General features: G+C 46.4%; 1 protein-coding gene across 4 annotated transcripts in view; it reads left to right on the top strand.

The window, feature by feature from the left end:
* CHD7 (chromodomain helicase DNA binding protein 7) overlaps positions 1-25,551 on the top strand; it is a 771,490-nt gene that overhangs the window by 528,685 nt on the left and 217,254 nt on the right. For all 4 annotated transcript variants that reach the window (XM_078687262.1, XM_078687261.1, XM_078687264.1 and 1 more), the window contains exons 7-8: positions 10,809-10,861; positions 12,297-12,411. In XM_078687262.1, coding sequence (XP_078543388.1) covers positions 10,809-10,861; positions 12,297-12,411 — 168 coding nt within the window. The remainder of the gene's footprint in view (positions 1-10,808; positions 10,862-12,296; positions 12,412-25,551) is intronic.

Below are 25,551 nucleotides of genomic sequence, written 5' to 3'. Positions count from 1 at the left end.
TGGGTGCTCGGGCTACGTCAACAGGTCAGAATCCTGGTTATTCCCCCTGGCATGATTGTCGAGTCTAGGTGTGGAGTCCCTTCCTCAACTGGGTTTGAGATGGGAGACAGGGCATTTTAGGTATTTGGGCACACAGGTAATGGGCGAAGACTCACAGATATTACAGTTTAATGTCTATAAAACGATAGAATAATTTAAAGGGTCAGTGAGTTTTTGGAACACACTACCGCTGTCATTAATGTGCACTCTAACGATAGCAAAATGGTGATTCTGCCCGTTGCTTTTATATGCTACAGAATGCTGTGTGTCCTATTCCTAGGTGCATATTTTGGACTTTGGATTCCATATTAATAGACCTGTACTGTGTAGGTCAGCGAAGCAGAGTGGCGCTGGCCACGCTGAACCATACGTATGAGGGGGCAGACTCGAGAATCCTAGATTGGAGCTCTACTACTATGCCGCTCAATTACAGCATGCTACTAGATGTTTCTCTGAGGGGGACAACTGAGAGAAACGCCTACTTCAGAGTTCAGTTCCAGTTACCGACCTGCCGTCACTATTCAAGAGGTGGGGGCAAGCATCGCTGACGCAGTGCCGTATGTGATTGGGCAGACCGCGCGTTTTGGCAACTATTTGTGGAGCGAATCTTGAGGCACGCTCCGTTCCATTGGGAACTGTCAGTGTGGGAGCTTGTGCCAGTAAAGAGGGTGATGTCCAACATGTCCTTTCTGGCATGGCAGGAGGGGAGTGCGACACGTTTGCCGATCTGTACCTGGGCGAGAGCTTTATCACATTTGAACAGGCCTGTGGTGTCTTTGGGTTGGGGCAGGGCTAATGTGTTCGAGGCATGTGGGCTGCTAAATTCATATCTAGTGCATAGATCGCCGCCTAGTGTTGGGTCCGGATGATTGCACATTGTTGTCCTGGAAGAGTCTTCGAAGTATCACGAGATAGGTGGCTCCTCCCCTGGACTACAGTGCGCATGGGCATCGGCTCCATCCCCAGATTGTTTTTTTCCGCCATTGGGTTCGGATGTGGTTCTCGACGTCTCCGTGTCGGAACCGATAAACTTTGTTCTTAAGGCCAAAAGGCCTTCGTTACCAGCGTAGGTATTGTTTGCGCACGGTCTCGAGCGTCGTCCGACTCTCTGAGCCGGAAATCTACGGAGTCTAGTTACTCTTCGCACTGCGAGGCCCTCTCGTCGCAGCAAGACCCGACGACCTTAACATGGAGCGGAGCCCGTTTAAGTTCTGCCCCGTCTGTGGATCCAAATATCCACACATCGATGTGCATCCGGTCTGTAATAAATGCCTGTCACCGGACCACAACGAAGACGACTGCATGGCCTGCTCAAAATTCAGGTCAAAGAAGACGCTCAAGCATCGGCGCGCAGCGCGCCTCGAGGCCCAGCGAGCAACACCGGCACCCGACAACATATTCGACGACCCTGCGGAGGAAGGCGGTAGCCATCACCTCCAAATTTCACCACCGTCGACGGAGGTCCAGTCCGATCCCGAGGAACAGGTCGAAGGACAGGACCAGGACATTGAATACATCGTGGAGGTAGGGGACGACGAAGAAGTTTTTGGGGCCGCGGAAGATAGCTCAGAGGAAGAGCTATGTCCCGACGTCCATATTACACAGGCTCAGGTCACGGGATCGCCACTCGGCCTTACCCATGACCCTGCACCGCTATCCCCGGCCCCGCATTCTAGCCTGGCCACGGACACTCAAGCGGAGCCGCCATCCAACATATCGAAACCGAAACCTTCGGTTTCTACAACACCCAAGATGGCCGACGTCCAGCCAAAACCGAAACCAGCGGATTCGACAACACCTAAAATGGCTGACGTCCAGGAGAAAACGAAACTGAAACTAACGGACTCGACAACATCTAAGATGGCCGATGTCCCACAAAAAATATCAAAGCCTGCTCCTTCATCGACTCCGTCCACCTCCGGTCCACAGAAGTCGAAGAAGGTTATCGAGCCAACAGCGCCGCAGAAGGTGCACAAGGACTCATCCTCCAAGAAGGCCGTCCGTCAAGAGTCGGCCTCTGTTGCTCCGGCACGGACGTCGAAGTCTGTTCACACGCCTTCAGACGCTCCTACAGCGCCGTCAACTAAACGCCCCGTCGAACAAAAATCGACTACAGGCCACGACCCGAAGGCCGCAGCCACTACGCATCGGCACAAAGATGTCGGAAATGCAGCATCGGCCTCGCCAAAGCCTACAACGCAGCCGCGCCGCGTTGCAGCTGAAGAATCGTCGACGCAAATACCGTCGACACCGAGGGACTCCGACGCCACCGGACACCGAACGTCGGCTTCGACACCCTCCGCCTCCTTCACTAAACAAGTCACCGACTCCCTGAAACGGATTCGAGAAAAGACTTTGTCGGCGACGGCTCCCACGCCATCGGCTCCGAAAGAGGTTGACACTCCTCAAAAGTCATCAACCAAGCTTATTTACACTCTTCCACCAAAGGTGCCACCAAAGGCCTTTGCACCTAAATCGGTACCAAAGACTTCGGCTCCTTCGACGCTTCAAGCCTCAGGACAAGACTCTGAGCATTACATCAATGCCCAAACAGGGAAACTGACCCTTTACAAAAGGAAAATCACTTCCCAACCACTGGAATCCTTTGTTATTCCACTGAAGAAAACGAGGCCAGCACAGGACATTCCTGCCCTTATTGAGCCTATCCTACCACCACCCAGAAGAAGTCCATCACCTTCCCCAAACCAATCAGGGGGAGAGGATGAGGAGGAAGACGACCAATACAATTTCCCAGTGGACAATGACCCTGATGTTTAGCAGGACACATATGACGACACTGGGGACCAAGGTGGCCAGCAGGTGGTACAAGATCCACAAGGTTTTGGCCCACGTACATCTCCAACGGAGGATTCTGCAGAATTTAATGCTTTAATCGAACGGGCAGCGGGAAATCATAATGTGGACATGCATGCTGACCCGGTGGAGGAAGATTTCCTGTTTGACACTTTCTCTGTCTCTGAAAGAACAGTTAAAATTCTTCCTATGCTCAAAGGTGTCCTTAAACATGCCCCAGAGATCTTTAAGGAACCAACCAGGGCACGAGTGGTGAACCCACGTATCGAGAAAAAATACAGGCCAGCACCTGGAGATCCTGCATATATTCGAGGACAGTTGCCTCTAGACTCGTTGGTGGTCGCCAATGCCCGCAAAAGGGCAAACTCCCAAACTACGGGTGAAGCTCCTCCCCCTGACAAGGAGTCGAAAGTGCTTGAGGCATCTGGCAAAAGGGTGGCTGCGCAGGCTGCCACTGTATGGCGTATAGCGAACACACAGGCACTGTTGGCGCGTTACGATAGGGCGCATTACGACACCCTAGAACAGCTCCTTCAACATCTACCTGATGAGTATAAAGAAGCAGCAGAAATGCTCATACAAGAGGGAAAGCTTATATCAAACGCTGCAATAAAATGTGCACTTGACGTGGCTGACACAGCGGCTAGGGGAATTAACACTAGCGTCATGCTGAGGCGACAAGCTTGGCTTCGTATATCTGGTTTTAACCCTGACATCCAAACTACTATCCTCAACCAGCCTGTCAATCCTGACAGACTGTTTGGCCCAGATGTAGACACCACACTTGAAAAGATTAAGAAAGACAACGAGACTGCTAAGTCCATGGGGGCACTTCAGTCACAACAGTTCAGGGGCGGCACTTTTCGTCGCTCAGGAGCACGTGGTGTTACCAGAGGACACTTGGGTCAACAATCACAATTTTCAAAGGGAACTGCACAATCCTCCTACCCCAAGCAGGGTAGAGGAGGATACAGAGGTAACAGTGCCAAGGGCAGGGGCAGAGGAAACAACAACTCACGTTCCTCTGCCTCCACTAAACAGTGACTCTCTGTCACTGCCCCCGACCATCCAACACCTGTCGGGGGGAGACTCCAGCAGTTCCTGCCAGTCTGGTCATCCATCACTACAGACAGGTGGGTGCGAAAACTTATCCAATACGGTTACTGTTTAGAGTTAACGTCCACTCCTCCCAACATTCCCCCAAGGCACCGTCCTATGTCGGCAGAGCACTTGCACTTATTGCAGCAGGAAGTCTTGGTGATGCTGCAAAAAGGTGCAATCGAGCTCGTACCAGTGGAAGAGGAAGGCACAGGAGTCTATTCCCTGTACTTCCTCATCCCAAAAAAGGACGGATCCCTCAGACCTATTCTGGATCTACGCCCCCTCAACATGTACATACTGTCAGAACATTTTCACATGCTGACACTGCAACAAATTCTACCCCTGCTAAATCAAGGGGACTTCCTAGCAACCTTAGACCTCAGGGATGCTTATTTCCACATCCCACTCCACCCATCCCACAGACGGTACCTCCGGTTCACCATTCAAAACAGGCACTATCAGTTCAAAGTACTACCCTTCGGGGTAACTACTGCCCCCAGAGTGTTTACAAAGTGTCTGGCGACAGTGGCGGCGCACCTCAGAAGGCAGAACATACACGTCTACCCGTACCTAGACGACTGGCTTGTTCAAGCAAAGTCGGAACAACAGTGCGCCGCGGACATATCCCACACTATTCAACTCCTGCACAGTCTGGGGTTCTCGCTCAACTACCCAAAGTCGCACCTTCAACCAGCCCATCTGCGGCAGTATCTGGGCGCGACAATAAACACCCTGACTACTATGGCTCAGCCAAACCCAGCAAGATCAACAGCATTCAGTCACTGATCCAGAGGTTCAGACCGCAACACTCCCTGCCAGCGAGAGTGTTCATGCAGTTGATAGGCATGATGGCCTCCTGCATTTTCATAGTCCCGCACGCGAGGTTGCACATGCGTCCTCTCCAAGAATGCTTGGCGAATCAGTGGACACAGACTCTGGGACAACTGACGGACCTAGTGTTGGTGACCGGTCGGGCATACAACTCTCTGCATTGGTGGAATCCACACAACCTTTGCAAGGGACGACCGTTCCAAGAGCCTGTGCCACAGATTATCCTGACAACGGACGCATCTCTCCAAGGGTGGGGGGCTCATGTGCTCCACTACACGGTGCAGGGACTGTGGTCCACACAACAACAGAAGTTGCACATCAACTACCTGGAATTGATGGCAAAGGTACATTTGTGCAACAAAGTCGTGTTGATCCGGACGGACAACATGACAGCCATGTACTACATCCAAAAACAGGGAGGTACTCACTCACCACAGCTGTCTCATCTGGCTCAGAGCATGTGGAAGTGGGCCATTCAGAGGAATATTTTCCTCATGGCAGAACACCTCCCCGGCAAGGACAATCAAATGGCGGATCTGCTCAGCAGATACAGCCATCAAATGCACGAGTGGGAGATACATCACCCGTACTTCCAGCAGTGGGGTCATCCAGAGATAGACCTGTTTGCCACAAGGGAAAACGCAAAATGCCAAAGCTTTGCCGCCAGGTTCCCTCACCCGGAATAGCAGGGGAATGCGATATGGATGAACTGGTCCGGCAAATTTGCGTACGCTTTTCCCCCAGCACCTCTCATTCCGCTGGTGGCAAAAAAGCTAAAGCAACACTCTGACTCTCATCCTGGTTGCTCCAACATGGGCACGCCAACCATGGTACACCACGTTTCTGGAACTTTCCGTGGTGCCGCATCAAAGGCTGCATCTCACACCCAGCCTCTTGACGCAGAACCATGGCGACATTCAGCATCCAGATCCGCAACAGCTCAATCTGGCTCCTGAGGTCTTAGAATTTGGCTACCTCAACCTGCCTCCTGAATGCATGGCCATCATCCGGGAGGCAAGGAAGCCCACGACCAGAGCTTGCTATGCTGCAAAATGGAAGCGATTTGTCATTTACTGTACAGACAACAATATCAACCCGCTAGATGCATCCATTCCTAACATCATCTGCTATTTGTTACATCTTTACAAATGCAATCTAGCGTACGCTTCCATTCGGATCCATCTATCCGCCATAGCGGCTTATCTCCAGAATAGGCAGCACCTCTCTGTTTTCAGGGTGCCTGCCATTAAAGCCTTCCTAGAGGGGCTGAAACGGGTCATTCCTCCTAGAACTCCACCAGCTCCTGTGTGGAACCTCAATGTGGTCCTCACTAGGCTGATGGGCCCACCTTTCGAGCCACTGCACTCATGCGAACTTCAGTTTCTAACGTGGAAAGTGGCTTTTCTCGTTGCTGTCACGTCGCTCAGACGTGTTAGTGAGCTGCAAGCGCTCACTATCCAAGAGCCATTCATCCAAATACATTCTAACCGGGTGGTGCTCCGCACTAACCCCAAATTCCTTCCAAAGGTGGTGTCAGTTTCATATCAACCAAACTATTGACCTGCCTGCATTTTTCCAAAACCCACAAACGGTAGCAGAAAGAATGCTTCATACATTAGACGTTAGGAGGGCGCTAATGTACTACATTGACAGAACACAACCCTTTAGGAAGACACAACAACTTTTTGTTGCCTTCTCCGCACAACACAAAGGCAACCCCATTTCCAAAGCAGGAATAGCCAGATGGATTGTTAAATGCATTCAAATCTGTTATCAAAAGGCTAAACGCACTTTAACAATACCCCCAAGAGCGCACTCCACACGCAAATTGGGGGCCTCCATGGCTTTCCTGGGGAACATTCCTTTAGAAGACATTTGTAGAGCAGCCACATGGTCTACACCACACACATTTACCAAGCATTACTGCGTAGATGTGCATTCCAAACAGCAAGCAGCTGTGGGACAGGCTGTTCTCAAGACACTTTTTCAAGCTTCTGCAGCTGGCACGGGCAACCGCCCTTAATGGAGGGACTGCTGTGTATTCTATGCACTAGATATGAATTTAGCAGCCCACATGCCTCAAACTGAATATGCTACTTACCAGTATGCATCTGTTCTTGGCATGTAGGGCTGCTAACATTCATATCGCCCGCCCTCCTCCCCGGTGCCCGTAGCGGCTGCAGACACTCTCTTGCATTCATCATTAGCATGGACATCCTTTACACTATTTCACTCCATCTCTGCCACAATGGCTAAAAACAATCTGGGGATGGAGCCGATGCCCATGTGCACTGTAGTCCAGGGGAGGAGCCACCTATCTCGTGATACTTCGAAGACTCTTCCAGGACAACAATGTGCAATCATCCGGACCCAACACTAGGTGGCGATCTATGCACTAGATATGAATGTTAGCAGCCCTACATGCCAAGAACAGATGCATAATGGTAAGTAGCATATTCATTACAAAACGCCGCTTTACTCAATATATTTAAAGAAATATGGCCTACGTACCCTTAGATCCCACAGCTCACACAGACAGACATTCTACTTATGTGTGGAGGAGCCAGACGTACTATATCACTACTGTATAGGGGAATGAGGGCGGACGCCAGTGCTCCTCCTCCCCCCCATGGCATACACAGGCTGGAATACGGATCTGTAGGAGCCGTTGGATGATGACTGGAGTGTGGTAGGCGCACACACACACACACACAATCTCCTGTAATGCCCGCTTCCAGTAAATGCACTATTATTACGCACACCACACATACATGACTCCGGAGAGAATACATTGTATGGCCCCTAGTGGGCCCAACATATGTCCCAGTTGTCAAAAGCAGGGGACAGTTTCCTGCACTTGGCATGGGAATTCCCTTAAGTCAGTAGCTTCTGGTTAGAGGTAGTGGAGCCGATTAAAGTCAGCGTGAGCAGTAGAGTGCAATTAGCACCCAACCACTGTTTATTATGGTTAATCCGAAAAAGCAATGCAATATGGGGTATAGGCTCCTGCAACTACTTTTGGTGCTTGCTGGCGAGGTGTAGAATTGCCATTGTTTGGATTGGGGTGGGGCGCCGGAGATATCTGTTTAGATTCGGGATGTGCGCGAATGGACATTAGCTGAGGAGTTACACACGAAGAGGTGTCGCAGGGATGAGAAAGTAGAGGATGACTGAAGGCTCTGGAGGAAGCTTTGTTGCGACCTACTGGCCGAAGATCACCAGACTGGTTCCTAAAGTGACATTGCAGGGGGAAGTGATGGGAGTTCCAAAGTGGATTAAATGCTTTTAATCCCTGACTGCAGGCTGTGGGGGTGCTGTGGAGGGTCCGTTGTCTTGAACTGTAACCATTGTGATGTATAGATAGGATTACTCTGATAACTACTGCTTGTACACCAATGTTAAGTTCTTATGTAAAATTTTGAATAAAGTTTCTAAAAAAAATACGGAATAAACAATTGGATGCAATTGTTCGTAAGTTTTTGCAGTACGTTACACCTATGAAGCTGTGTGATCAACTTGTGTACCTTGTATTGTATTTCAATATACTCCTTTTGTTTTCTAAAACCGTATGAATTGTCCAGGAATTCGTCCAAATGAATTACTAGGTTTTAAAGCACAGCACCAAAACACCCCTTTCCTTTATAATCCTTAAACTGGGAGACGATTTGGCGCTACCGTGGAACTTCCGAATGTGGAACTAGAGAACTCGGTTCGAGTCTATGAATTTGCTCAAAATCCTGTGATTTTTGGGCAAATAACTTAATCTCCCTATGCGTAAAAAAACCCAAAAAAAAACAAATGTTACCTTGTATTATGTGACTGGTGCTCATATAAAGCGCTCCAGTACAAGGTCGAGTTCACAATATTTAAAACTGCAACAAAAAAAACATTACTTGCGCTAACACATGATTAGGGTTGAAGTTCTAAAGAGCATGTTGACTCCAAGAAAAGCATCTTGGCTCTGCTAGTAGCCTGTCAGATAAATGGTACTCTGCAAAGGGGCTTCTCTCCAAACCCCATTTTCTCATTGTGCACACTTCGTCAGATATCCATCATTAATTAATATTTCTTCAATTTCTCAATAACTTCCTGGTATCTTCATAGGTGGCTCCTTTTTCTCCCAAATTCCTTTTGACCTTCTGCAGAGGTTATAAAGAGTTGTTTGCTTCACATGTATACGCTTTATAAACGTATAATTCTCAATTGCGATCCACCTCTTCCCTAAAAATATGTTGGAAATCATTATTTTCCCTTTAAGTAACTGTTGCGAATCTAATACCCTTTTAAAAATTTCCCACTACAGAATTTCAAAACTGTGGTAGTTTGACTGCACTAGAAAATTATGGGGGGGAAAGGGATAATATAATTATAGGTGTTGGGTTAATAAAGTCCGCGTGGGGTCATGTTCAAGGTGATAGGGAGCTGCTCCACCTTTATTTGCGATGAATAATGGCCTATTTTTCTTGCTTGCCTGCACTCCTTCAACCTGGCTGCCGTTATAAAAACAGGCTAGCAACTGGGAGGTGTCTGATGATTACAGGCTAGTCACTGTGACATTCGTGATAGGAATTTGTTTTTAAATGAGAAAGTAGCTATATGTCCTTATGAGTGGCAGCGTCGTTCCACAAGGGGGAAGACATGCCAGTCAAATTATTTTTCACTGGGACACCAGGGAAATAAATGGACTGAAGTATCCCCACCTTCTCCTGCCCCAGAAAAGAGTTCAGTAATGTTTCTCGCAAACAAACTAGACTTGTGCTCAAGTTGAGCAGGAATAGGATTAAAGGTAGATATGTAAACTTGTATGTTGTCGATAAAATTGAATTAATTTAAGAGTACCTATTTTCTATAGCAGTTTTGTTTTATAAAAATGTTTTTTGATCTGTTTGTGGATGAAAACCCTACTCCTACTCCACCAGGATTCCAATGTCCTATCTGGCGTCCCCCTCATGCAGCATTTTTTATACATTGTATCACTTAAATCCTGCTGTCCTTGATTTTTTTTTTCCTCTTTAAGGTACCTTTTCTTTATACACAGTGAACTTGAGGCATATATGTTATATAACATATTTCTGGAATTTTGTCCTTTCTCATTTTCTTGTGCTTCTCAGTTTTCTTGTGCTTATTTTAGAATTAATTGTCCATTTTGGACTTGTCGCCTTTTCGTCCTGATGTTTTAATTGTGAATGCATTGCAAATTCAATGGCAGCATACTAACCTAATGCTAAGTTAGAATTGTGTTGACATAAAAAGAAATTATTAGTCGCTCAGTCTATTGTGGGTGCAACATTTTGAGAATTAGTTTTAGAAAGCTAGTACATATGTAATGCATTTCTATAATAATAGTTGTGAGCTTCCTAACGGAAAATGTGTGAATTTTGCATTCTGTGGTGTTCGAGCGTAGTTAGCCCCAATCCACCCAAGAGGTAATACTATCCACTTCTCCAAAGTTTAAACCTTACTGAAATATTGAAATTTCACTTTTCTAAAATGTTGCATGTTTTGATACTATGTTGTTCAGTATATACCTAGTAGTATCTTGCCTCTTTGAAGAAGTCTTGGATTTAAGGCATTTTAATATACGGAATTCCTTTCATTACTGTGGATTGGGTTTTACATGCTTCTTTTACATTTATTAACTATAAAAATGTATAAATTCCATTTAATATAGCATTTCAAACACAGTCAAACCCTAAATGGTAAGTTGTCATGAGGCAGCCAAAAATAATACATATGGCGTTCTGAAGTGCGCTTACTAATTGGCTTCTGCCTGAGAAAATGGTATACTTGGCGTCTACTTAATACTGTGGGTCTGGTAGAAGGCCAGATTCGAGGTCGGGTTGTTATGAATGAAGCTGCATGTGGTTAAGGAGGAGTTCAAATGATTCATGTTTTTTTAAGATATAGTAATCCGAGCGCAATTGTACGTGAAAAGCTGCTTTCTGTTTTACAGCCCTATTCTATTCCTCCACCTTGCATTTTAATCTGAAAACTTCAAACCTTCTCATGTGTTTTTATTGCAGATGGAGACTGGAGAAGAGGAAGTAGAGGAGTTTTATGTAAAATACAAAAACTTGTAAGTAATTTACTAATAAATTGCCACCTGCTCTTTCCGTTGTTTATCCTGCCGCGAATCGCACATTCAACCAAGTTGTAGGACAATACTTTACCCAACAGAAGCTTGTGAATCTGGATTGTAATTTGTAAATGAAGATGAAAAGACGATAAAAATAGAACATTCTAGGCTGTGAAGTAAGGCAACAATTTTCTGAGATTTTGTATTGTTGTTAGACCTCTTAATTAGAACTTGGATTGATTTTGTTAAGGTTACGTTTTGCCCCTTTCACTTTAAGTCGCACATCAAGTTATTTGAAGCAGTTCACAAGCTTGTATGCATGCAAATGTGAACTACTTTTTGGTCACCGGTCACATGATCCCCCGCTCATTTAGCAATTTGTTTTGCCGATAAATCTGCACGCAGTTTAGAAGTCCACATCATTTATTGTATTATTATTTGTAAGTTTGGCAACACTTTTGAAAAAATGTGTTTTGTTCTGCTTTTTACAGTTCAAATAAATGAGGCAGGTAGAGCACTGATAAGCCCCGGTTTTCTGAGCGGTCTGGAAATTGACTAAATACTTGCACCAAGATTTATGCAATTATTTTATGTGTGTAGCTGGACTATGTTGTAAATTAAATACAAACACTCGTATTTGGGTGCGTTTGTGTTCAACATGATTTTTTTTGCATTCTTAAATTACTTCAAAAATGCTTTAATAGAATTACCAAATGTTTATCCGGTTTGAGCAGGTAAGCTTTGTAACTCCCTACCGGTTGTTTACTTTTACCTTGGCCGTTTCTTAAAATCTCAGTCTGAACACACTTATTTACTCCTCTTTATTAGTTCTATTTTCGTTTTTAGTGCTGGGTAGGAACAGATACTAATGACAAGTGCAGCAGTTAACATTTTATCTTCAATTCTATTTTCAAGTATTTTTTCATTTCCACTGTATTAACTCAACCATATTTCCTTGTCCTCATAGTACTCCTCTTTATACACCATTTGTCTTAAATGTGTAAGCAGGGCTTAAGGTGTTGTGTGTTAAATATTGTTCATTGATGCAGTCTTCTGGTGGTCTCCTCAACTCATCTGCATTTGCCCATGATGTTGACCTCCTGCTTCATGTGATGAGTTTGTAAATGAATGCATGCCCTCCTTTCTAGGATAAGTATGGATCCTGCTTCCTATCAATAGATTGACCAGAAACCTATAGTAGTAGTTAATGTGTCCCTAGATATAAGGTTACTTAAAATGTATCAGTAGCTTACACTATAGCAAATATACACTTGCTTGAATGTTTCTGTATATGTGTTTAATGTTGACTGCTTATGGTGCCCTGAAAAAGAGACTCATAAGCGGGTGTCATTGTGCAGGCAAAGTCAGCACACAGGACCAAAGCATTGTTTTGTTTGTTTCTTATGTATATGTGCTTTTTTCATTCCATGTTAAGCTCCTATCTTCATTGTCAATGGGCAACTGTGGAAGAGCTGGAAAAGGACAAACGAATTCATCAAAAGATCAAACGATTCAAGGCAAAACAGGGTCAGAACAAGTTCCTCTCAGAGGTATCTACTATTTCAAAACTGGTTTACTAATTATTTCATGTTAATAAGCCATGTGATCTTTATGAACAAATATTGGCAGTATCCTAAGCTTTGATGCTTCAAATATTCTCCTGTAAAATTATACATCTGTTCTGGTTAAAAAGCACATGTATGTTCTTAGCATATAACTAGTTCACAAATTGCATGTTTGTTGAAACATATTCCCCCTCTTTCACTGTCCTGCGAGTTGTTTTGTTTTGTTCTCCCTTCATTCACGTGTCCCTTTGGTTTTTTGCGAGATCTACATTTTCAATGCTCTTACCTCCAGCAGGAGAATTCTATCAAACTGTAAGTGAAACTTTGGGCGTATAAAGTGCCATTTAATTCTGGCCATAGTGGTACACCGCTAGGAATATAAAACCATGGGGGGGGGAGATAAGTGTAAAATGAAGACCCCCTTTCAAGACTATGACTGTGGGACATGTGTGTTGTACTAATACTGGTACCATTAATTGTAGACTCGGTATGGAGGCGGCTAAGTTCACAGCTTGGCAACGCGAAACTGCCCAGCTCACCCTGACCTAATATTCAATTAATAATCCTCCTCTCTTGCACATAAGAGCTGGAATGGTACATTTTGTTACTAGGGTTCTCTACAAATTGCTCAATTGTGGCAACGCCCTATCACACTATTCCTCAACCCACCCCCGTTTTCTCCCTTGCCTTTCTTTTGTATAGGCTACTACAGTTTTTACTCAACATTATGTAATCACCTTTATTTGTTGAAATTGATGCTTCTTTGCCAGTTTGTTAGCAAAAATATTTCTATGATATTTGTTTTACACGAGTAGAACAGCAAGTAGTGAATAGTGGCTCCCAGACGTATTATTAAGGAACTTATTTTCTGCTATTGGCATTTGGCCTTTAATTGTTTTGGACTACATTAACCACTTGCGTGCTCAAGACTGCCCCCGGCCGTCCTATGTCACGCTGGGCGTGTGCTCAGGACGGCCCCTGGCCATCCGAACGCCACCGATTCCCCAGCGCGGTGCGAATTCCATGCCTGCGCTGGAGAATTAATTAGTGGGCGGCCCTCGGCCGTCCTGCGCACACGCCCAGTGTTACGTAGGCTGCCAGGGGGCCGTCCTGAGCACGCAAGGGGTTGCACCCCCTATTTACACCCAGCACCGCGGCGAAATTCGCGCCGCAGGGAAGGGTTTAAGTGACAATTTGATTATTGCTACTTCTGTGGTCCTCTTTACAAGTGGTACAGCAACACAGCATCAACATTCCAGCACCTGGGAGTACAGACACTAAGGTTGCCCTTGAAAAAATGTTACCTATTACTAATTTTGTATTTTTTTTTTCACACTGGCATTTTGCAAGCTTTGAGTAGGTGAGCTGCATTATACCATTGTTACTTTTAATTTCTGTTGGGCCCAGTAGCAGGTGGTACCAGTTGCCTGGGGATCAAGATGTGTGGGTGTATGTCTTTCTGCTTACGGCCTTCCATAAAGCTTTCCTTAGTTTCTTTCAAGGTGCCCCCTCTGCTCTTTGTCAGCCTGTTTTAGAAACCTTGTTGATTAGAAGCACGGTAAATATCCAGGCTGATGATACCTAGTTCAATTCCAGCCTGTCTGAATGCGTTATTCCAGATTAACCCCTACTTCCTTCTTGCATTGCAGGGCATTCTATATCAACTGCAGGTTCATCTAACTTGTCAAACTAGTCCTACATGAAATTAACCCCTCACATTATCCGCCAGATTACTTTGGGTCGGGATTGGTACATTTCACTTTACATTCTAGCTATCTTGTCAGATTTTCATGCAACATTTTCGTGGTTTTAGTTAACATCTCCTTCCCGTAAAAACTGTAATCTATCCAAAATAATCAGTTTAGCTGCGTGGAGTTGTACTTGCTCTTACCTCTGTAGAAGATATTGTACTTCTACCGCCTGACATTTTCCATACATTTGTAAACAGTCCATTTTCATAAATGCCCTGTGTGTTTTTGCTTCCATCTTATAATGAAGCCTCTCTAAAGGTTTGGCTTTTTAATGATTTACTCATGCTTACTTTCTACTTTAACATTGTTTTCCATCCGCTGGCCTTCCTTACGGTCCTGATATCTTTTGGCTCAGTTTTATTTTTTATATACTTTTTTCAACTGTTTTCAACTTCTTTTTATTTTCTTGTGAGTGAAACCTTTCATTAGCGAAGTGATAAGTCACTTATATTGCTTTGTGATTCTAGGATGCGTATAAGGGGAAATGCTTCCTACGGACTTATTTGAATAAAATAAAAAATAAATGTGAGCACAGAAGGATTGGTCCATGTCCAGTGGTCATGCAATTTGCATAATAGCATTACAGAGTTCTCAACACTACTGGTTATGAAGACAGCTAAGTAATCATGAAGTTCTTTGGAGAAGCACCCACAGCTCACCTCAAGGCAGCAGATTAGGTCATCACTCAAAGATCGCGTTTTTGCTTGAGTCACTCAAAACTGAGCAGACACGCAAAAAATAATAGAAAGCAACACAATTGTCTACTCAGTTCACAATCCTTTACACAGTTACCATTTTTGAAACTATTATTGAGGAAGCTGTCTCCATCCACTTGCATGATCTAGTCAACAAGCATCACATCCTACCTCGCCACCAATCAGGTTTCAGGTCACAGTTAAGCATTTGAACAATGAATATCCAGCTCCTGGATCACTAGCACTATTGCCAAAATCTACAGTGCCAGCATGTGCTTGCTCTGATGCCTTCGACACAGACCATCAGACTCTTAGCAATGCAGGGTTCATGGTCAATGTACTTTATTTGGTAATCGCATATCTCTCGTAGCGTCATGAGCTTGTACAGATTGGCACTTTAAAATCTCAAAAGCTACTTGATCTAGGATGCCTTTTTAGACTACCTAGAATGAGCTGCAGCGATTAGTCCTCCACATCTAGAAATTTCTAATATAGATTTAGCCATTGCATGTATGAAGATGATCATGGACTGTAAAAGAATTACACCTAGATTAATTTTATGCATACATAGGTGGATATCCTGTAAATATGCCTAGTGTCCAGCCCTTCTTTACCCTCATTGGTCATTCTGGGTCTACATCGAGACTCTTTGACTTCAGCATGGCTGATAGGGTCGATCAACAATTGCTGGTGATGCAGAATTGAATCTCCTTTGCCAGCATCAAAGAAAGACTGAAGTCCTGCCTTTCTGACATGTAGAACTGAACATCAAAGATTTGCCTAGAAAAAAGAATACCTTCTCTTTGCACACACTAACTGGTAAGCTTAAACTGTTATCTTCTATGCAGCTGGGCAAATTTGTGAGTCAGCTCACCGTAAACACAAGATTGCTTGATTTCACGCTTGGTAATTGCCTCTTGTGCGAAGACACACATTGCCAACAAAAGAGAGCCTTATCTCAGTTTTCCCTTTTGTTGAAATCAGAGTCCTACTTCTTTGAAAGATATGTCAGAGCGGCCATCAGACTCCTGAACCTCTCCCACATGGATTGCACCCCTGTTTCTACACTGCCACCTTCATAGACTGCTGTAAATGTCGCTGCCAGATGTATTAAAAGGATGAACATTTTGACCACCTAACATTGGCTGCCTCTCCCCAAATTTATATTCATCATCTGCTGATCCACTTACAAAGAAAAGCAAATTGGTGACCAGCATACCAAGCAAAATATTGCCTTTTGTCAGCCAGCATGACCGTGAAGGATTTTTTGACCAAGGGAGGCTACCTATCCTTTGGTTATTAAAGAAGGTAGGAAATGCAGACAATGAATGGCACTAGGAGTTAAGTACTTTTGGAAGAAGTAGAGTCTTCAGGTGTTTGCCGAATGGTAGGAAATTGGTTTACTGGCAGAAAATTAATGGTAGAGCTTTCCTGATAGTTGTGCTTTGTTAATGTGTTGTACCTTATGTAGGTCTAACGATTTTATGGAAATATTTCTAATATTGCGTTTTTCTTTCTGGTCCTGGCTGTAAATTATGGATTGTGAAAAACAAGTTTTGCAGCGTGAATCTTTCTGGATTCACTATGCTGTGCATTATTCCGCCATCTAGTGGTTGGGTCATTATTCCTAAGCAAACACAAGGAGATGATGGACGGAGTGATGAAACTTTTCAAACAATCACCCCCAGATCTGGGTTGAATCCATCATTCTTTAACCCACTTTGCCACCCCAGTTCAGACACAGCTATATGCAAATCAATCTTAACCCTGTGCCTCATGGGAACAGTCCAGCCCGAACTGCCAAGACATGTCTTCCCTGGACCGGAAACAAGCATCCTGGGACCAGTTTCGGGCTAACAGCCCTCTTCAACCAGGCTAGCTTGAATCCAGTGGCAAAGTGAGCAAGGGACCCACATCTGGGCATACCAACTTATTCCACTATCCATTGTTTGGGACCGGAATTGTAGTCTTTTTTTGTTGTGGCCCTGATGGGTGTAGACATACCTCCATTTGGTTGCCATCTTCAGATTTTTTCTGCCGTTGGGTCTGGATCATTCAGAGTTTTGGAAGAGGAGTCAAAGAAAATCGTAGAAAATCAATGAAAATCAAGTTTCCAGCTACACCGGACTACAGGTCGGGTAACCGGGACGATGAGGGAGAAGGTTTTCGACCAAGATCTCGACGTTCTACGGAGAATGCGGTCACAGGGGGCTCCCTGAGCGCAGGGATGGACAAAACACCCTTCAAGTTTTGCACAAATTGCCACCACAAGTACGCTCAGAAGGACCAGCATCCAGTCTGCAACCTCTGCCTGCAGCTCGACCACAGCAGCGAAGACTGCAATGCATGCTCGGCGTTCACACCCAAGACACTCAGAGTAAGGGAGAGGCGGAGAAGGGCGAACCACAACGTGCAGGGCCCACCTCGATCGCTCCGAGACTTGGGCCTCTCCAGTGGAGAGGACAACATCGCCGAAGGACCGGAGGACTGCACGGTCGTCTAGGTCCATAAGAAGACGTCGAAGGAGGTAAGGGAGTCGACCCCTAAATACTCGAGCGACACTCGAAAGGGTGATGCTAAAGCCCCGAGAGACACTTGTAGGAGTGAAGCGAAGTCCTCGAATTGAGCATTGCCGCCAAAACACTCGATGAAGGCAACAGCAACCAAGAATAGTCAGCCGAGCGGATCCTTCGAAAAGGACTCCCAATCGGCAAAAGCCCTCTAAAAACCAAGATCGTTGAAGGTTGCCCTTGAAAAGGACACCTCGGCGCTGAGAAAAGAAGGGCCTACGTCGATGGCCTCGATGAGAGGTGCTCCAACCCTCGACGCCGAACACGCCGCTGAGATGGAGAGTAAAAAGAGGAGGCTCGAGGCCGAAATGGCGAGCATCCTGCAGCGGAAGAGGGACTTGAACGAGAAGATAAGCCAATACACCATCCCGCCGAAACTCGTGCTCTAAGTCAAAAAAGACGACACGAACCACAGAAAACGCCTGAACCAGTCGAGGAACAGGAGGACGAAGTCTACTATTTCGAGGGCGAAGGGGACGAAGATCAGCAATCCTATCGGAACTCGACGTCCTCGGAGGCACAAGACTTAGAATAGCAAGATCTCCACGCCGAATCGCCAGAAGAAGGGGTAGACACTTACCCTTCGAGGCCCTCGTCGCCAGACGACATATGGATCTACAATATGGTCCTCCAAAAGGCTGCACAGACATATGGAGTGAAAATGGAAGAGGAGAAGCCCAAGGCATGTTTTCTCCTGGAGACTCTACTGCCTCAACAAACTAGGAGCCAATTCCTGCCCATGCTCCCTAGTGTGCTGGATTAAAGAAGAGAAGCCTTTAAGGAACCAGCAGTATGCAAGGCTGTGACTCCAAGAAGGGTTAAGAAGTATAAACATTCATCAAAGCACCCTGCATACATCCAAGGGTCAGTACCAGCCGACTCCATAATTGCAGCAACGGCTAGGAAGAGGGCCAATGTGCCCACTAATGCCGGACCACCTCCAGACAAGAAGAATAGGAGGATGGATCTCACAGGAAGAAAGGTGGAGAGAAATGCGGCAATCCATTGGCGCATTGCAAACTCCAACACCCTGATCAACAGGCATGCATACCAACACTGGGAAGAAGTGGGGCAACTCCTAAAGCGTCTACCAGACCAGTACCAACAAAGAGCAGATCACCTGGGAGAAGAGGGCAAAAGCATGGCGAACACATGCCTAAAATCGGCATTGGATGCTGCAGAAACAACTAGAAGACTGATGATGATAGGAGTGACCGAGCGAAGACCCACATGGCACAATTTCTGGATTCAAGCCAGAGGTGCAAAACAACATCCTGAATACACCTTTTAACAGAGAGCAACTGTTTGGCACACCAGTTGACGACAAGTTAACGCAGCTCAAGAAGGACAACAAGACTGCAAGGTCCATGGGAGGGTTGCAGTTCAGAGCAATGAGAAGGGGTACAGCCACAAGAAGGCCAGGTGGTAGGGAAGGCAACGTGCCTACCGCATCGCACCAGACATTCCAGCAAGGCTACCAAGGGAACAATCAAGGCCAGCATCAGCAGGGACTGCAGCAGCAGAACTGGCAGTACCAGCCCCGGGGACAGTCCTTTCGATGGCACCCAAACGGACGATGACAAACACGAAGAGGAAGCTAACAGCTTTCATCCAAGTGACTTCACCAGGAAACAGACCCCCACCCTAGCAACATCTCGGGGTGGGCAGAGAAACAAAAGAAAAAACTGCAACCGAACGTTCAACGACAAACAGTCCCTCGAACACACAACACCGGTAGGGGGCAGAATAAGAGACTTCACCCAGGAATGGAGCAAGGTCACATCAGACAAATGGATACTAAACATCATAAGAGCTAGAGAAACCACCTCCAAACAGAAAACCAAGAAGAAAGGCACACTTCGCAAAGGAGCTCTCACTCTTGCGACTAGAGGCGCAAGAACTGTTCAGCAAGGAGGCAATAGAGGTGGTACTGTAGAACCAAAGGAACAAAGGAGTTTACTCAACTTACTTCCTGGTGCCAAAGGTGGACGAAACACTAAGACCTATCCTCGATCTAAGGTTCCTGAACAAATTCATAAAAACTCAAAGATTCAAGATGACTTCCCTACAAGAGGTAATACCACAAATACAAGGGGATTTCATGACCACTATAGATTTAAAGGACGCATGCTTACACATTCCCTTCAAACACAAACGCCTACTAAGGCTTGTGATCAACCAAAGCCACTACCAGTTCACAGTACTGGCATTCGGCCTGAAATCCGCACCAAGGGTGTTTACAAAATGCCTAGCAGCTCTTGCAACACACCTACGAAGGCAAGGAATACACGTATACCCCTATCTCGATGACTGACTCATGAAGGCAAGTTCGTACAGCCAATGCAAACACATCCATTCAGGTAATCCTAACACTGATACAACTGGGTTTCTCAATCCATTGGGAAAAATAGTCAACAGAACCAGAGCAAATCAAGATATTCTTAGGGGCAGGGATCGACACCATAGAGGCCAAAGTGTTCCCCAGCGGGAAGAGAAAATTGGCGATACTGAAGGAATCATGTCATTACCGTAAAGGACAAGTTCTGACAGTGAGGACGGTGAGCAGGCTGATGGGAATGATGGCTTCATGCATTCACCTAGTCCAAAACATTCAACTCCACATGAGACCATTCCAGGAATGGATACAGCAGCAATGGTCACAGGCAGCTGGGAGTTGTGAAGATCTAGTGATTGTCACACACTCAGTGCATCAGGAACTAGTGCGGTGGAACAAAGAAAACATATCACAGGGGAAACCTTTCACACAACCAACTCCAACAGTGACCATCACAACGGTTGCCTCCCAGCTGGGGTGGAGCGCGCAGATGAACAAGCTCAAGGCGAGGGGGCTATGGTCGCAACAAGATGTGGTCAAGCACATCAATTGCCTGAAACTAAAGACAGTGTTCCTAGCCTTAAACGCCTTTCAGAAGGAGCTGGACAGAAAAAGGGTGTTGAACTAAACAGACAACACCACAACCATGTTCTACATCAACAAACAAGAAGGAGCACAGTCAGTAGCACTATCCAGGCTAGTGAGGAGATATGGACATGGGCCATTCCACTAAGGATAGACCTGCTAGCAATACATCTCCCAGGGAAGGACAATGTGGAAGCAGACAGACTCCGCATCCCACGAATGGGAGGTCAACCAACAGGAATTACAGAAAGTATTCTGGAAGTGGGGTACACCGCAAAGAGACCTATTTGCAACACACAAATGCAAAATGCCAACACTTCCCATCCAGACAACCCCACCATCGGTCACAAGGGAATGCGCTATGGATAAGTTGGTCAAAGACATTTGCATACTGTTTTCCCCCGATACCACTGATATACAGAGTACTCAGCAAATGCAGGATCAGCAACATGTCACTGATACTTATAGTACCTCAGTGGGCCAGAGAGTCATGGTTCTCACAAATAGTTGAGATGGCGCAGGCACCAGCGCACAGATTCCCAGAACGAACAGACCTGTTAACAATGCAGAACGGGAGGGTGCTACAGCCAGAGAGCCTCAGCCTGGCTGCATGGCTCTTGAAGACCTAGAGTTTGCACACCTCAAACTGCCGGTGAGCACAATGGCAGTGCTCAGGGATGCAAGAAGGCCTACCACAAGGAAATGCTACATAGCAAAATTTAAAAGGTTCGCAGAATGGTGCATTAGAGAGAAGCCGCAAAGGAAAATCACAAGGGAGTCAACAGTACTAAAATACTTAACACATCTACTGCAAAGTAAACTAAGCTACACATCCCTAAGGGTACACTTAGCAGCAACAGTGGCTTATACAAGAGGAGAAACAGGGAAAATCTTCTTCACCTCCCAAATAGTAAAAAGATTTCTAGAAGGAGCAAAGAGAATCGCACCTTCAAACAGAATTCCAGCACCAGTATGGAACCTCAACCTAGTGCTGACTCAATTGATGAAGTCACCATTTGAACCAATTCACAAGGCTACACTGCACATGCTCACGCTAAAGACTGCCTTCTTAGTGGCTATTACATCACTACGAAGAGTAAGTGAGTTACAGGCGCTAACACTCCAAGAGCCCTACCTGCAGATACACAGTGATAGGATTGTAATGAGAACAGACCCACACTTCATGCCAAAGGTTGTGTCTCGGTTCCACATCAACCAAACAATCCATATACCTAGTTTTTTCCAAAAACCAACCACAAGCACAGAGAGAGCGCTGCACACACTGGACGCCAGGAGGGCGGTGATGCACTATATAGAAAGGACAAAGGAGTGCAGAAAGACAATGCGACTCCTTCGCAAGCAGTTTTTTGGGACGACCAGTTACCAAAAATACGATGGATTGCACAAACCATACAACTATGTCATAAACAAGCAGGGCAACTGTTACAAGTAGCAGCTCATGCTCCCTCAACAAGGAAGAAAGGAGCAACTATTGCGTTTCTGTCCAGCACACCAATTCAAGACATTTGACATGATCTTCAGTCCACACCTACACTAAGCACTACTGTGCGGATATCCAAATGAACAAAGAAACGCAAGTGGGACAGAAGGTTTTACAACACATATTCAGTAACCAGTGCTCATCTTCGACCCAGCCACCCCAATAAGGACAAACCGCTACAAAGTCTATGCACAGCATAGAGAATCCCGAAAGGTTCACGCTGCAAAACGTATAGTTTCTTACCTGTCGGTGTAGTTTTGCAGCTTGAAGACTTTCTGGATTCACTAGTGAACCAACCGTCCTCCGCCAGAAAGATGAGACAGGAGGAAAGGGATTACAGATAAACATGACTTTAGAAAATATGAGGAAAAAGGAGAATAGCACAAGACAAGAAAAAAAGAATCCGAAGATGGCGACAAAAGGTGGAAGCTTCCGGAGGAAGCACGTCGACGTCATGAAGGAAACAAAATGGTGGTATGTCTACACCCATCTGGGCCACAAAAAAAAAAAGACTACAGTTCCAGACCCAACCACTAGATGGCGGAATAATGACCCAACCACTAGATGGCGGAATAATGCACAGCATAGTGAATCCAGAAAGTCTTCAATCCGCAAAACTACACCGACAGGTAAACTATACAATATATTATTACCAAACAAGCTTTCTTCCATTCAAAAGGTATTCTTCAGCATGATATGACCTTAGATGGAGTAGTTCTGCAGAGTCGCAGTTGGAACTGTATTGAATAAATGTCTGTAGTCCAACAAGCATCTTCATTTCACACTTTTTTTAAACTTATTTTTTTATTTATAGTACTGCATTATTTGACACAGGATTTTGCACATTACACAGTTTAAAATTCTCATAATCTGCCCATAGGGCTACTAGCAAGGTTACGTTTCGGCATGTGAGGTATCTGGGTGTTCGAGGCATGTGGGCTGCTAAATTCATATCTAGTGCATAGATCGCCGCCTAGTGTTGGGTCCGGATGATTGCACATTGTTGTCCTGGAAGAGTCTTCGAAGTATCACGAGATAGGTGGCTCCTCCCCTGGACTACAGTGCGCATGGGCATCAACTCCATCCCCAGATTGTTTTTTTCCGCCATTGGGTTCGGATGTGATTTAGACGTCTTCGTGTCGGAATCGTAAAAGTCTCTTCTTAAGGCCAAAAGGCCTTCGTTACCTGCGTCGGTATTGTTCGCGTGCGGTCTCGAGCATCATCTGACTCTTCGGGTCGGAATTCTGCGGAGCCCGACTAACTTATCATGGAGCGGAGCCCGTTCAAGTTCTGCCCCGTCTGTGGATCCAAATATCCACATATCGACGTGCATCCAGTCTGTAATAAATGCCTCTCGGCGGACCACAACGAGGACAACTGCATGGCCTGCCCAAAGTTCAGGTCCAAGAAAACGCTCAAGCTTCGGCGCGCGGTGCGCCTTGAGGCCCAGCGAGCGGCTCCGGCACCCGACGATATATTCGACGACCCCGCAGAAGAAGGCCAGAGCCATCATCTTCAGATTTCACCCCCGTCGACGGAGGTCCAGGCCGATCCCGAGGAACACGTCGAAGGCCTGGGCCAAGACCTTGAATACGTCGAGGAGGTAGGGGACGACAAAGAAGTTTATGGGGCCGCGGAAGATAGCTCAGAGGAAGAGCTATGCCCCGAACGTTACACGACTCAGGCTCAGGTCACGGGATCGCCACTCGGCCTTACCCACGACCCTGCACCGCTATCCCCGGCCCCGCCTTCTGGCCCGGCCACGGACACTCCAGCGGAGCCGCCATTGCGCGTATCGAAACCGAAACCTTCGGAATCGACAACACCTAAGATGGCCGACGTCCCGCCGAAACCGAAACATTCGGAATCGACAACACCTAAAATGGCCGACGTCCCAACAAAACTTTCAAAGCCTGCTCCCTCATCGACTCCGTCGCCCTCCGGCCCTCCGAAGTCGAAGAAAACTGTCGAGTCGACAGCGCAGCAAAAGGTGGCCAAGGAGCCGTCCTCTAAGAAGGTTGTCCATCACGTCTCGAGCACGGTCGCTCCGGCACGTTCCACTAAGGCTATTGACGCGCCTTCGGACAAAGCTGCGGCGCCCACGAGTAAACGCACAGTCTAATCGAAGTCAACTAAGAGCCACGATCCGAAGGCCGGAGGCACAACGCATCGGCACACGGATGCCGGGTCTGCGTCGGCGCCTAAGCCCACGACGGAGCCAGGGGCCGTTGGAGCAGAAGAATCGTCGGCGGCACACTCGTCAACACCACGCTCCTCCGACGCTACCGAACATCGGGCGTCGGGTAGCAAACCCTCCGCCTCGTTCACAAAACAGGTCACCGACTCCCTCAAACGTATTCGGGAGAAGACTTTAACGTCCACGGCTCCCACGCCGTCGGCTCCGAAACCGGTGGACGCACCTGCGAAGACTTCAACCAAGCTTCTCTACACTCTGCCACCTAAGGTGGCGCCAAAGGCGTTTGCACCCAGATCGGTGCCGACGGATGCCTCAGAAGACCAATCTGAGCATTACATCGATGCCGAAACAGGAAAATTGACCCTCTATAAAAGAGAGATCACTTCCCAACCATTGGAATCCTATGTCATTCCACTAAAAAAGAAGAGGGCAGCACAGGACATTCCTGGCCTTATTGAACCTATTCAGCCTCCACCAAGGAGGAGTCCATCACCTTCCCCCAACCAGTCAGGGGGAGAGGATGATAACCAATATGACCAGTACAATTTCCCAGCTGCCAATGACCCTGATGGTCAACAGGACTCGTATGACGACACTGGTGACCAGGGAGGACATCAGGTGGCACAAGACCCACAGAGTTTTGGTGCACGTACATCACCAACTGAGGATTCAGCGGCATTTAATGCTTTGATAGAGAGGGCAGCTGCAAATCATGATGTGGACATGCATGCTGACCCGGTGGAATAAGAATTTTTGTTTGACACTTTCTCTGTCTCAGAAAGAACAGTTAAGACACTTCCTATGCTAAAAGGTGTCCTTAAGCATGCCCCAGAGATCTTTAAAGAACCTACCAGGGCGAGAGTGGTAAACCCACGTATTGAAAAGAAATACAGGCCGGCACCTGGTGACCCTGCATATATTCGGGGACAGTTGCCTCTGGATTCGTTGGTGGTCGCCAATGCCCGCAAGAGGGCAAACTCCCAAACTACGGGTGAAGCTCCTCCCCCAGACAAGGAGTCGAAAGTGCTTGAGGCATCGGGCAAAAGAGTTGCTGCGCAGGCTGCCAATATCTGGCGTATATCAAACACACAGGCACTATTGGCGCGATACGATAGGGCGCATTACGACACCCTAGAACAGCTCCTTCAACACCTACCTGATGAGTTTAAGGAGGCAGCCGAAATGCTCATACAAGAGGGAAAGCTCATCTCAAACGCCGCAATAAAGTGTGCACTTGATGTGGCTGATACAGCGGCTAGGGCGATTAACACTAGCGTCATGTTAAGGCGACAGGCATGGCTTCGCATATCAGGATTTAAACCTGACATTCAAACAACAATACTCAACCAGCCCGTTAATCCTGACAGACTGTTTGGCCCAGATGTTGACACCACCCTCGAAAAAATTAAAAAAGACAATGAGACCGCTAAGTCCATGGGGGCGCTCCAGTCTCAACAATTTAGGGGGAGCACTTTTCGTCGCTCAGGAGCA

This window comes from Lissotriton helveticus, chromosome 4_1 (genome assembly GCF_964261635.1).
Source record: "Lissotriton helveticus chromosome 4_1, aLisHel1.1, whole genome shotgun sequence".
In the NCBI taxonomy this organism is placed as follows: domain Eukaryota; kingdom Metazoa; phylum Chordata; class Amphibia; order Caudata; family Salamandridae; genus Lissotriton; species Lissotriton helveticus.
This window is presented reverse-complemented; position numbering and strand designations above follow the sequence as displayed.